At 43.6% G+C, this 12,670-nt stretch overlaps 1 protein-coding gene across 3 annotated transcripts in view; it reads left to right on the forward strand.

The window, feature by feature from the left end:
• Positions 1-12,670, forward strand: part of sash1a (SAM and SH3 domain containing 1a) — a 194,808-nt gene that overhangs the window by 41,315 nt on the left and 140,823 nt on the right. The window contains exon 1 of one of the 3 annotated variants that reach the window (XM_038805233.1): positions 6,833-6,945. The exons of the other annotated variants lie outside the window; for them this stretch is intronic. Within the exon in view, the coding sequence (XP_038661161.1) occupies positions 6,853-6,945 (93 nt within the window). The 5' untranslated portion in view covers positions 6,833-6,852. Of the gene's footprint in view, positions 1-6,832; positions 6,946-12,670 lie in introns of those variants that run through there. 3 annotated transcript variants of the gene reach the window in all.

The following is a 12,670-nucleotide window of genomic DNA, read 5'->3' on the forward strand; positions in this document are numbered from 1 at the left end:
ATTAAAGTTTGTTTTACCACTAAAAAGATACCTAATTGTCAGTGTTATCACTCTTGTGGTTTAGTACTCTGCCCTCTCAGTCTTGCAATTTAAAAAAAAAAGTTTAAAGTACCCAATTCTTTTTTTCCCAGTAAAGGGGCAATTTAGCGTGGCCATCCACCTACCCTGTACATTTTTTTGGGTTGTGGGGGTGAGACCCACGCAGATATGGGGAGAATGTGCAAACTACACATGGACAGTGACACGGGGCTGAGATCGAACCCGGGTCCCCAGCGCCATGCGGCAGCAGTGCTAACCACTGGGCATCGTGCCGGCCTTCAGTCTTAAAAATTATAGAGATTATTGTATGGTCTCCTAACAAAACATTGTCCTCTATCTTGGCGGAGAAGGCGATGCATAACTGCAGGCAGCATGAAAGAACTGGAGGATAAGTATGCTTTCCTATTTTAATCCTCATGGAGGAGGGAGAACTAACAATCATGGGAAGGGAGGCAATCATGGTACTGAGGCCATGGCTAACAAGAGTGCTGAAACGATTGTGACCAGGGTACCTGCACATCTAATCTCCCTTCTTTCATCGCAATTCTGCCTCATCTATCAATTTCTTCTGATTGAGAAACTGCAGATGGTGTAAGCACAAACATCTTACTTTTGGCTCCACCCTTACCATAGCTCAATCCTTTTGCCATCCAGATATCCAGGAACTACAGCTTTCCCAGTCAATGAAGGAAGAAGAAGATGATGGTGAAGATGCTGTCACTCAATTTTGTAGAACATTGACTCTCTATTTTACTGAGGTTTACATAGAACGATACAGCGCAGTACAGGCCCTTCGGCCCTCGATGTTGCACCGACATGGAAAAAATCTAAAGGCCATCTAACCTACACTATGCCCTTATCATCCATATGCTTATCCAATAAATTTTTTAATGCCCTCAATGTTGGCGTGTTCACTACTGTTGCAGGTAGGGCATTCCACGGCCTCACCACTCTTTGTGTAAAAAACCCACCTCTGACCTCTGTCCTATATCTATTACCCCTCAATTTAAGGCTATGTCCCCTCGTGCTAGCCACCTCCATCCGCGGGAGAAGGCTCTCGCTGTCCACCCTATCTAACCCTCTGATCATTTTATATGCCTCTATTAAGTCACCTCTTAACCTTCTTCTCTCTAACGAAAACAACCTCAAGTCCATCAGCCTTTCCTCATAAGATTTTCCCTCCATACCAGGCAACGTCCTGGTAAATCTCCTCTGCACCCGTTCCAAAGCTTCCACGTCCTTCCTATAATGAGGCGACCAGAACTGTACGCAATACTCCAAATGCGGCCGTACTAGAGTTTTGTACAACTGCAACATGACCTCATGGCTCTGGAACTCAATCCCTCTACCAATAAAGGCCAACACACCATAGGCCTTCTTCACAACCCTATCAACCTGGGTGGCAACTTTCAGGGATCTATGTACATGGGCACCGAGATCCCTCTGCTCATCCACACTACCAAGAATTTTACCATTAGCCAAATATTCCGCATTTCTGTTATTCTTTCCAAAGTGAATCACCTCACACTTCTCCACATTAAACTCCATTTGCCACCTCTCAGCCCAGCTCTGCAGCTTATCTATGTCCCTCTGTAACCTGCAACATCCTTCCGCACTGTCTACAACTCCACCGACTTTAGTGTCGTCTGCAAATTTACTCACCCATCCTTCTGCACCCTCCTCTAGGTCATTTATAAAAATGACAAACAGCAACGGCCCCAGAACAGATCCTTGTGGTACGCCACTCATAACTGAACTCCATTCTGAACATTTCCCATCAACTACCACTCTCTGTCTTCTTTCAACTAGCCAATTTCTGATCCACATCTCTAAATCACCCTCAATCCCCAGCCTCCGTATTTTCTGCAATAGCCGACCGTGGGGAACCTTATCAAACGCTTTACTGAAATCCATATACACCACATCAACTGCTCTACCCTCATCTACCTGTTCAGTCACCTTCTCAAAGAACTCGATAAGGTTTGTGAGGCATGACCTACCCTTCACTAAACCATGCTGACTATCCCTAATCATATTATTCCTATCTAGATGATTGTAAATCGTATCTTTTATAATCCTCTCCAAGACTTTACCCACCACAGACGTTAGGCTCACCGGCTTATAGTTACCGGGGTTATCTCTACTCCCCTTCTTGAACAAAGGGACCACATTTGCTATCCTCCATTCCTCTGGCACTATTCCTGTAGCCAATGATGACCTAAAAATCAAAGCCAAAGGCTCAGCAATCTCTTCCCTGGCTTCCCAGAGAATCCTAGGATAAATCCCATCCGGCCCCGGGGACTTATCTATTTTCACCTTGTCCAGAATTGCCAACACTTCTTCCCTACGCACCTCAATGCCATCTATTCTAATAGCCTGGGTCTCAGCATTCTCCTCCACAATATTATCTTTTTCTTGAGTGAATACTGACGAAAAATATTCATTTAGTATCTCGCTTATCTCCTCAGCCTCCACACACAACTTCCCACCACTGTCCTTGACTGGCCCTACTCTTACCCTAGTCATTCTTTTATTCCTGACATACCTATAGAAAGCTTTTGGGTTTTCCTTGATCCTACCTGCCAAAGACTTCTCATGTCCCCTCCTTGCTCGTCTCAGCTCTCTCTTTAGATCCTTCCTCGCTTCCTTGTAACTATCAAGCGCCCCAACTGAAACTTCACGCCTCATCTTCACATAGGCCTCCTTCTTGCTCTTAACAAGAGATTCCACTTCTTTGGTAAACCACGGTTCCCTCGCTCGACCCCTTCCTCCCTGCCTGACTGGTACGTACTTATCAAGAACATGCAATAAATAGCTGTTCCTTGAACAAGCTCCACATATCCAGTGTGCCCAACCCTTGCAGCCTACTTCTCCAACCAACACATCCTAAGTCATGTCTAATGGCATCATAATTGCCCTTCCCCCAGCTATAACTCTTGCCCTGCGGGGTATACTTATCCCTTTCCATCACTAACGTAAAGGTCACCGAATTGTGGTCACTGTTTCCAAAGTGCTCACCTACCTCCAGATCTAACACCTGGCCTGGTTCATTACCCAAAACCAAATCCAATGTGGCCTCGCCTCTTGTTGGCCTGTCAACATATTGTGTCATGAAACCCTCCTGCACACATTGTACAAAGAATGACCCATCTAATGTACTCGAACTATATCTTTTCCAGTCAATATTTGGAAAGTTAAAGTCTCCCATAACAACTACCCTGTTACTTTCGCTCTTTTCCAGAATCATCTTCGCCATCCTTTCCTCTACATCCCTAGAACTATTAGGTGGCCTATAGAAAACTCCCAACAGGGTGACCTCTCCTTTCCTGTTTCTAACCTCAGCCCATACTACCTCAGAAGAAGAGTCCCCATCTAGCATCCTTTCCGCCACCGTAATACTGTCCTTGACTAGCAGCGCCACACCTCCCCCTCTTTTGCCCCCTTCTCTGAGCTTACTAAAACACCTAAACCCCGGAACCTGCAACAACCATTCCTGTCCCTGCTCTATCCATGTCTCTGAAATGGCCACAACATCGAAGTCCCAGGTACCAACCCATGCTGCCAGTTCCCCTACCTTATTTCGTATACTCCTGGCATTGTAGTAGACACACTTCAAACCACCTACCTGAACACTGGCACCCTCCTGCGAAGTCAAATCTGTGCTCCTGACCTCTATACTCTCAATCTCCCGTACCCCAAAACTACAATCCAGGTTCCCATGCCCCTGCTGAATTAGTTTAAACCCCCCCAAAGAGCACTAACAAATCTCCCCCCCAGGATATTTGGTGCCCCTCAGGTTCAGATGTAGACCATCCTGTCTATAGAGGTCCCACCTTCCCCAGAAAGAGCCCCAGTTATCCAGAAATCTGAATCCCTCCCGCCTGCACCATCCCTGTAGCCACGTGTTTAATTGCTCTCTCTCCCTATTCCTCATCTCACTATCACGTGGCACGGGCAACAACCCAGAGATAACAACTCTGTTTGTTCTCGCTCTGAGCTTCCATCCTAGCTCCCTAAAGGCCTGCCTGACATCCTTGTCCCCTTTCCTACCTATGTCGTTAGTGCCAATGTGGACTACGACTTGGGACTGCTCCCCCTCCCCCTTAAGGACCCGGAAAACACAGGAAAGAAAGAAAAGTTTCTTTCTTTATTTATTCATGGGATGTGGCGCCGCTGGTAATACCAGTATTTGTTGCTCATCTCGAAATGCCCTTGAACTGAGGGGCTTGCTCAGCTGTTTCAGAGGGGCAGTTAAGAGTCACCCACATTGCTGTGGGTCTGGAGTCACAAGTAGGCCAGAGCCAGTAAGGACAACAGATTTCCTTCCATAAGGGATATTGATGAACAAGATAGGTTTTTACAACAATCTGCAATGGTTTGATAGTCATTATTACTGATACAATGAGGAGCAAAAGAAAGCATGGCAGAGAGTACACCAGGCATGCCCAAAGTGGGATACCAACCTGGCAATGTGACAGTGCAGGACTGAATCCATGTTAAACACAAGAAGCAGCATGCAATAGACAGAGCTAAGTGATCCCACAAACAAAGTATCATATTAAAGCTCTGTAGTCCTGCCACATCTAGGCGTGAATGGTGGTGAACAATTAAACAAACAACTGAAGGAGACATCTCCACAGATATCATCTTCTCCAATGACGGTGGGACCCAGTATACCAGTCCAAAAGGTTAGGCTGAAGCATTTGCAACCGTCTTCAGTCAGAGGTGCCGGGCAGTGGATGATCCATCTCAAGACTCCTCTTGAGGTCCTCAGGATTTTAGTCAAAAGTCATTTCAATTCACTCTACATGCCATCAAGAAATGGCTGAAGGCACTGAATACTCCAAAGGCTATGGGTCTTAACAACGTTCCAGGAATAGAACCATAGACTTGTGCTGAAGAGCTGGTCACACCCCTCATTAAACTATTCGAGTGCAGCTACATAGCTGGCATCTATCTGGCAATGTGGAAAACTGCTCAGGTGTGTCCTGTCCACAAAAAGCAGGACAGATCCAATCCAGCCAGTCTATTCAGATCATCAGCAAAGTGATAGGAGGGGTTGTCAACAGTTCTGTCAACTGACACTAAGCAATACCTACTCACTGATGCTTGGCTTGGGTACAACCAAAGCCACTTGGCACCTGATCTCTTTGCAGCCTTGGTCCAAACATGGACAAAAGGGCTGAACTGGTGAGGCAACAGTGACTGCCCTTGACATCAAGACCACATTTGACCTAGTATGGGGGGGGGGGGGGGGGGGGGGGGGGGGAACTCTCTGCTCGCAATGGGACATGGTTGTGATTGTTGGAGGTCAATCACCACAGCCCAATACATTGCTGCTGCAGTGTGAGATTTTTCAAGTGTGTTAAACCACTTCTGAAGGATGTTTTTTTTCTGTATTTCTGCATTTTAGTTGCCTTACTTAGTAATATTTAGCCAATGTTGATTTTAGTTAGAGCAAGTCTTAAAACTTGAAATCTTTAAGTTAGTTGCTGGAAGGATCAGTCTCTATGGGAATTGTAATGGTGTTTCATGATCTCTTTAAATATCGTTGATGGTCAGTGGGAATCCTTCCCTTCATTTAATGTTGTGTTGGGGTGTGCAAGATGAAGATGGGGCATAGACTGCAGTATATACATAGACTGCAACCTGGAGTTTAAAGTACCAATGCTGGCATTAAATCAGCATTGAATAATGATTGAGGTCATAATCTGCCTGATCCTCATGCTGCCGTGGCCATTAGATTTGCACACGCAAACAATTTTGCCACGGTGTTGCTCGGCATACTTGCTGTCAGAAGTGTGCCTACATCGGAGACCTCATTTTCAACCATTAAGAGGCCACATAGCGCTTAAAAATATCAGATGACTGTGGAATCTCATTTCTCCTCCATATTGTGGAAATATAACATTATCTAGACAATTTACAGTAGATTTTAATGGAAATGTTAAAATATCTCCTGTGAGATACTGTGAACATGTTACAATATCTTAAGTGAGATAATGTGAAATTGTTACATTATCTCCTGAGACAGATAATGTGAAGTTGTTACAATATCTCCTGAGACAGATAATGTGCAATTGTTACTGAATCTCCTGGGAATACATAATGTGGAAATGTTGCCTTATCCCTTGAGTGACAGTGTGGAAATGTTGCAGTATCTCTGACGCTGATAATGTCTGAACATTACAGTATCTCCCGGGATAGATAATGTGGAACTTTTATCACAATCCCTGAAACAGGTAATGTGGAAATGTTACAGAATTCCCTGGGATAATGTAACAATGTTACAAAATCCCCTGAGAAAAAGAATATGGAAATGTTAATGTACCTCCTGAGATCGACAGCATGGGTGTCATGAACTTTACAAAGCGATTATGTTTCAAAACTTCCCTTTAACTCAAAAATAAAGCTGATGCTGTGAAAATAGAGGTGGTGAATTCCTGGTAAACACTCCAGTTCAGAGAAGTGCCCATGTGACTGTGTTGCCACGAGAATGTAAGTTGAGAAGAGAAAGAAACTCCAGTAAAAGCCCATTGAGTGTGAGATTGCAGTGTATACCAAATCACCTCTCTCAGTTACTCACATAACAGAGGAAAGGCTGCTGCTAAGCAGCAGGGAGAAGAGAATTGGAGCTCTCTGGAAACAGGTCTTTTCTGTAGAAAATGATGGGAGGGCAGATGTCAAAAACACTGTGGGGAGAACAGTTTTACCAGAGTTCACTAAACCACTTAAAGGGGTCAGATGCTGGCATCTCTGGAATTCTAGCTTGTCAGGACGATGATGGCATGAGGGAAAAGGGGATGCATCAAAATGTGCCTTGCTGGTGGTGATTGTATCTGGGAAAACTCAGGTGCAGTGGAACAAATGTTGAAGGACGCTGGACGTTTCGCCCTGGCATTGACAGTGAGTGTTGAACTGCTGCAGGAGAGCTAGGAGTGACTTTTGAGACTGAATGCTATATATTTGCCAGAAGGGTGGTGTAGAGTAAAAGTGTTTCGAAAGGCTTTATAAAATTGCGATCGTTGGTTATTGCAAAATAACTTTCTTTAGTTTGACATATCAGTTCTTTGTTAATTAATGTTTGATCCATGTTTGTTTTAGTTACAGTAAATGTCTTGGTGAAATCTTATCTTTCAGTTTTTCTACAGCATTGTGGGGATTAATTTCTTTCAAAAAGTTATTGATTGCTACATAGATCATAACAAATTGGCAGCTCTTATGGAATGGAACCCAAAAGGTGTAAAATGGCAAACTGGAATTTTGTAACAAGGCAAAAAAAAAATTTGTGCCACAACACTAGAGGGAGCACTTCCTGCATTTGTGCAGATACAGTGAAATTGCGAGGCTGTGTTTGCTTAAAATGAGATGCTTTTAGCTCAGGGGTGGGCAAACTTTTCCGTGCAAGGGCCACATTCAGAAATTCACAATTTTAAAGGGCCGCATAGTATATTAAGTAAAATAATTACTTCACCCGGTTATGATTCTGGGCGCCTCATATAGAACATAGAACAGTACAGCACAGAACAGGCCCTTCGGCCCTCGACGTTGTGCCGAGCAATGATCACTCTACTCAAGTCAACGTATCCACCCTATACCAGTAAGTAACCCAACAACCCCCCCATTAACCTTAAAAAAACATTTAAAAAAAAAAAAATTTTTTTTTTAATTTCTTTTTTTTCAATGACTTTGGTGGGCCACATAAAGACCTTTGGCGGGCCGCATAAAGACCTTTGGCGGGCCGCATGCGACCCGCAGGCCGTAGTTTGCCCACCCCTGTTTTAGCTGCTGTTTTCTATTAATACATCTTTCTTCAGTGGTCAAAATTTGATTATTATGGACTTTATTTTGAAGCTCTGTTCATGATGGAGAGTTTTATTTAAGTTAAAGGCTTGAAAGTTTATTAAATAAAACAATACTGTTTTTTAAATAGTTATTCCGATAATGAATGCAAGATGCCTGGGAGTGACAGGTAGATATTTTTTCCCAGGAACCTGTTTGACTAAAAATGGTTTCTTAAAATAGTTGAAACAAAAAACTATCACCCATTGTGGGGCTTGAAACCATCACCCCGTGAGAGTCCCATTACCTACCAACTGAACTAGCCGAGAAATTGCTACATTTATCCTTGTTGACTGTTCAAATAAACACAGCCTTTTAATAAATTCAGAAAGGTGACACTGGGTCTAAAGATAGCAACGCAAGTGATCCCTTTTAAATATTTCAAAATTGGTAACTGCCTGCCAACCAAAAAGGCATCAGAAACAGTTGTGTATGTACTGGCAATCACAGTGTGGGCTGAGTATGCATGCAGAATTATTCCTGATCCTTTCCTGTTGATGTCAGGAGGTCCAATGCTTAAATAAACAATAGCTCACATTTACTTTTGCTGTAATTCAGTGGGAAATCAACATGGCTACTTCTAATGTCCAAGTGTTTATGACAAGAGGACTTGTCTGTATCTGCTTTGGAACAATTAACAAAGGAGAACGTGAAAGGTGTGGCAGAAGAATTGGGGTTTAGTTTGAAATTAGGAGCCAAATAGGCAATGATTGTTGAGGCATTGGCTCACCATTGAAACTTGAAGAGGAAAAGGGTGACTCTAATTGCACTCAGGCTGAGTTTTCTCTACTTAAATTACAAATCAAAAACCTTGAATTGGAGTCAGACAGAGCAAAATTAGATTGGAAAGAGAGGGAAAAGAGAGAGAAAATTTAAAAAACTTGAATCAGAATTCCAAAGAGAGAGAGAAAGATGACCCTGAATTCCAAAGAGAAGGAGAAGCAAGAAGACTCTAACTGGAAAGAGAAGGGCAGCACGGTGGCTCAGTGGGTTAGCCCTGTAGCCTCATGGCGCCGAGGTCCCAGGTTCAATACCAGCTCTGGGTCACTGTCCGTGTGGAGTTTGCACATTCTCCCTGTGTTTGCGTGGGTTTCGCCCCCACAACCCAAAGATGTGCAGCGTAGGTGGATTGGTGGATTAATAATAATCACTTATTGTCACAAGGAGGTTTCAATGAGGTTCCTGTGAAAAGCTCCTCATCGCCACATTGCGGCGCCTGTTCGGGGATGCTGGTACGGGAATTGAACTCGCGAGGCTAGCATTGTTCTGCATTACAAGCCAGCTGATTAACCCACTGTGCTTACACCAACAGGGGTTGGCAGTAAAACTTGAAAATGACTCAGAATCAACTCCTGGTTTTCATTTAGTGCCTACTTCAGAGAGTTCGTATCATTTGAGAAAATTGTCACAAGTCTGTAGTGGCCTAAAGAAACTTGGACTATTCTATTGCAGTGTAGGCTCATAGAAAAAACATTGGAGGTGCACTCATCACTGTCAGATGAACAGTCTGGTGACTGTGATACAGTGAAAACTGCTGTTTTCAGTGTCTTTGAGTTTGTGCCAGAGGTTTATGGACAGAATTTTAAAAAGGAAACAAGAGTCAGACTTTTGTGGAATTTGCTGGAGAAAAGGAAATGGTGCTTTAAATTCACAATGGCGGGGGATTCTGCCGCCTTTTAAATGAAGAAAAAATAAGGCTGTATGCAGTCTTCCGGCCAGAAGCGGTACCAGTGAGAAGGTCACTTAACCAGCACGTACACGTGACATCAACCACGTATGTGCTTTTTGGCGCGACATCACGGAGAAGAGCTGCTTCCATTTTCCAGCTGCTGGCAAGAGAACTGTGAAGATGGATCATTATCTTAAATGTAAGAGACGGCTAGAGACTCAAATAGACAGTGCACCTAGTAGACAGGATCTCTCAACTGAATCTGCTGGAGAGAGCTGCTCAGAAGAATCCAAGGCAGGACAAAGCAGTGCTACTGTTAGCTCTGCACAGAGCTCCAGTGTCTCTGGTTGACAGGTTACAAAGAAGAAACTTAACTCAGAAACAAAGCAATATAAAGATGATTTCTTGAGGTCTGGCTTTGTCAATTGTGCCAATGCAAATAAGGATGAAAAGCACATGTGTGTTATATACAGGGAAGTACTGGCAAATGAGAGGAGACGTTTCAGATTTTTAAAGAAAAGTGGTGGGTGAAATTGAGACACTAGAGTCTGTTTTTAACTTGCTGCTGACTCCAAATTAAAAGACTACGCTGCTGTAGCTGACCTGTGATGCCACATTGTAAACATGCCAAAATTCCATGAGGCTGTCAGCATTCTGTAGTATCTAACCAGAGTATCCAGTGCTGAGTAAAACAGACATTTTGTTGCTATTGACCTTCACGACAACCTACATATGTGAATTTGGATTTTTATTTTCATAAAGATGAAGACGGCACAACGGAACTACATAGAAATATATGTATGAAGTGGTTAGCACTGCTGCCTCATGGAGATGAGGTCCCAAGTTCGATCCCAGCCCTGGGACCCTGTCCGTGTGGAGTTTACACATTCTCCCCATGTTTGCATGGGTTTCACCCCTACATGCCAAAGATGTGCAGGGTAGGTGGATTGGCCATGCTAAATTGTCCCTTAATTGGAAAAAATGAATTGGGTACTCTGAATTTATTTTTTAAAAATAGAAGCAGGACGAGGCCATTCGGCCCTTTGCGCCTCCTCTGCTATTCTTTATGATCATTGCTGATAATCAAGTTCAATATCCTGACCCTGCCCTCTACCCGCCCTCCCCCCCCCCCCCCCCCCCCCCCCCCCCCGCCATATCCCTTGATCCCTTTAGCCCCAAGAGCTGTATCTAATTCCTTCTTGAAATCACACAATGTTTTGGCCTCAACTACTTTCTGTGGTAGTGAATTCCACAAATTCACCACTCTCTGGGTGAAGAAATATCTCCTCACCTCACTCTTAGAAAAGGTTTATAATAATAATACCCTAGTTCTGGACTCCCCACCTTCGGGAACATTCTTTCTGTATCTACCCTGTGTAATCCTGTTAGAATTTAATAAGTTCCTATGAGATCCCTCTCACCGTTCTAAACTCCAATGAATATAATCCTAACTGGCTGAAGTCTGCACCTAATATGCTCATTGCCCTCTCCTCCTTTGAACCTGATTCAAGTGAGATCATGAGGACCAAGCAGGCTCCCCTTTTACGTTAAAGGTCAGTGAAGGTGGTGTGGGTCGTGAAGGTCAGCCGGCGTGGGTTGCATGGGTCGCGAAGGTCGGTTGGCATGGGTCCCGGGAGAAAAAAGATTGAAAAACACTGGTCTAGGTCGACGAAGGTTGAACAAGATTTTGAGAACCTTGGGTGATTCTGATGGAAGAATTTTAAAATCCTATCCCTTTGAGAATAAGGTCTTACCTGGAAGTTTTTAAGTTGAGGGATTCTGCAGTCATGGCAGTGACCACAAATTGCCTTGCAGGTATGTTATTAACAAGCCATTGTATGGCAACTCACAGAGAAAACTGGAGTGATAAGAGGTTTGATGGAGAAAATAAATCTGGTCGTAATGAGGAAAATGGAAAGGGTGACAAAACAGGCACTCCTTAGATTAGTAAGAGAGAAAGTCCAGAAAATAAGTATGATTCAAGGGACCTAAAATGTTATCTTTCATAAGAAAAGAACATGTGAGGGTTGAATGACAAAAATTGAAAAACAGGTCTGTAGCATTTGTATAGTTGCACAGCATTCCAGAAAATATTGTCCCAGTGAGGCAAACATGTACAAATGGGTAGGTTCATCATAGAATCCCTACATTTCAGAAGGAGGCCATTCACCCATCGAGTCTGCACCGACTCTTGGGAACGAGCACCCTATTTAAACCCACGCCTCTACCCTATCCCCGAAACCCAGAACCTTACTTAACCGCTAACGTTTTTGGACACAAAGGGCCAATTTTAGCGGGGCCAATCTACCTAACCTGCAGAGTTTTGAACTGTGGGAGGAAACTGGAGCACCTGGAGGAAACCCACACAGACACGGGGAGAGAGTGCAAACTCCACGCAGTCACCTGAGGCCGGAATTGAACCCAGGTCCCTGGAGCTGTGAGGCAGCAGTGCTAACCACTGTGCCACCGTGCTACTCGAGTGAATCAGGATGCAGAAAATTATGGAAGTTTTCTGTTTACAGGTGAAGTACCTTCATTTTTGTCCAGTGCAACAGGGCAGTCAGTTGTTATTCTTAGAGGTATAGAATCAGCACCGTCACGGATTCTGGCAAGTGAATTTCACTACCGAAGTTCACTAAATGAAAGCATGTTATGCAGTTTATTGATGGAAATTGTTCACCCATTCCTTTATGTGGAGTTAATTTAAAATGGAAATTAGTCACCAATCCTGTCTTGTTGATTACATTCCTAATTTGTCTATTGAAGATGGGGTTTTCTTGTTCGATAGTGACTTGGCTGGGGATAAAGTATTGCCATCTCTGGCTGTTTTGGGGAATGCTGACTGGGCTGTTGAAACTGAGGTTGTGTGGGAAAGCTGAGGGGCTTCAAGCAATGATTTTCTGTGAACCTGCTGTTAAAGTTGATGATGTTCCAACTAGAGTTATGTCCAAAGAGTCAGAAACTCAGCCTCCCAGTTTGAAAGGGAAATTTAAGCATCAGGCTAAGGAGGAAATATCCATTAGATAAGGTTTAAAATCACCTAAATTAAAAATGCATTTAAACCAGGATCAAGATGAAGCAAAGCAGATAACAATAGTAGTGGAAGTTAATGATGTAAGT

This window comes from Scyliorhinus canicula, chromosome 1, assembly GCF_902713615.1.
Source record: "Scyliorhinus canicula chromosome 1, sScyCan1.1, whole genome shotgun sequence".
Classification (NCBI taxonomy): domain Eukaryota; kingdom Metazoa; phylum Chordata; class Chondrichthyes; order Carcharhiniformes; family Scyliorhinidae; genus Scyliorhinus; species Scyliorhinus canicula.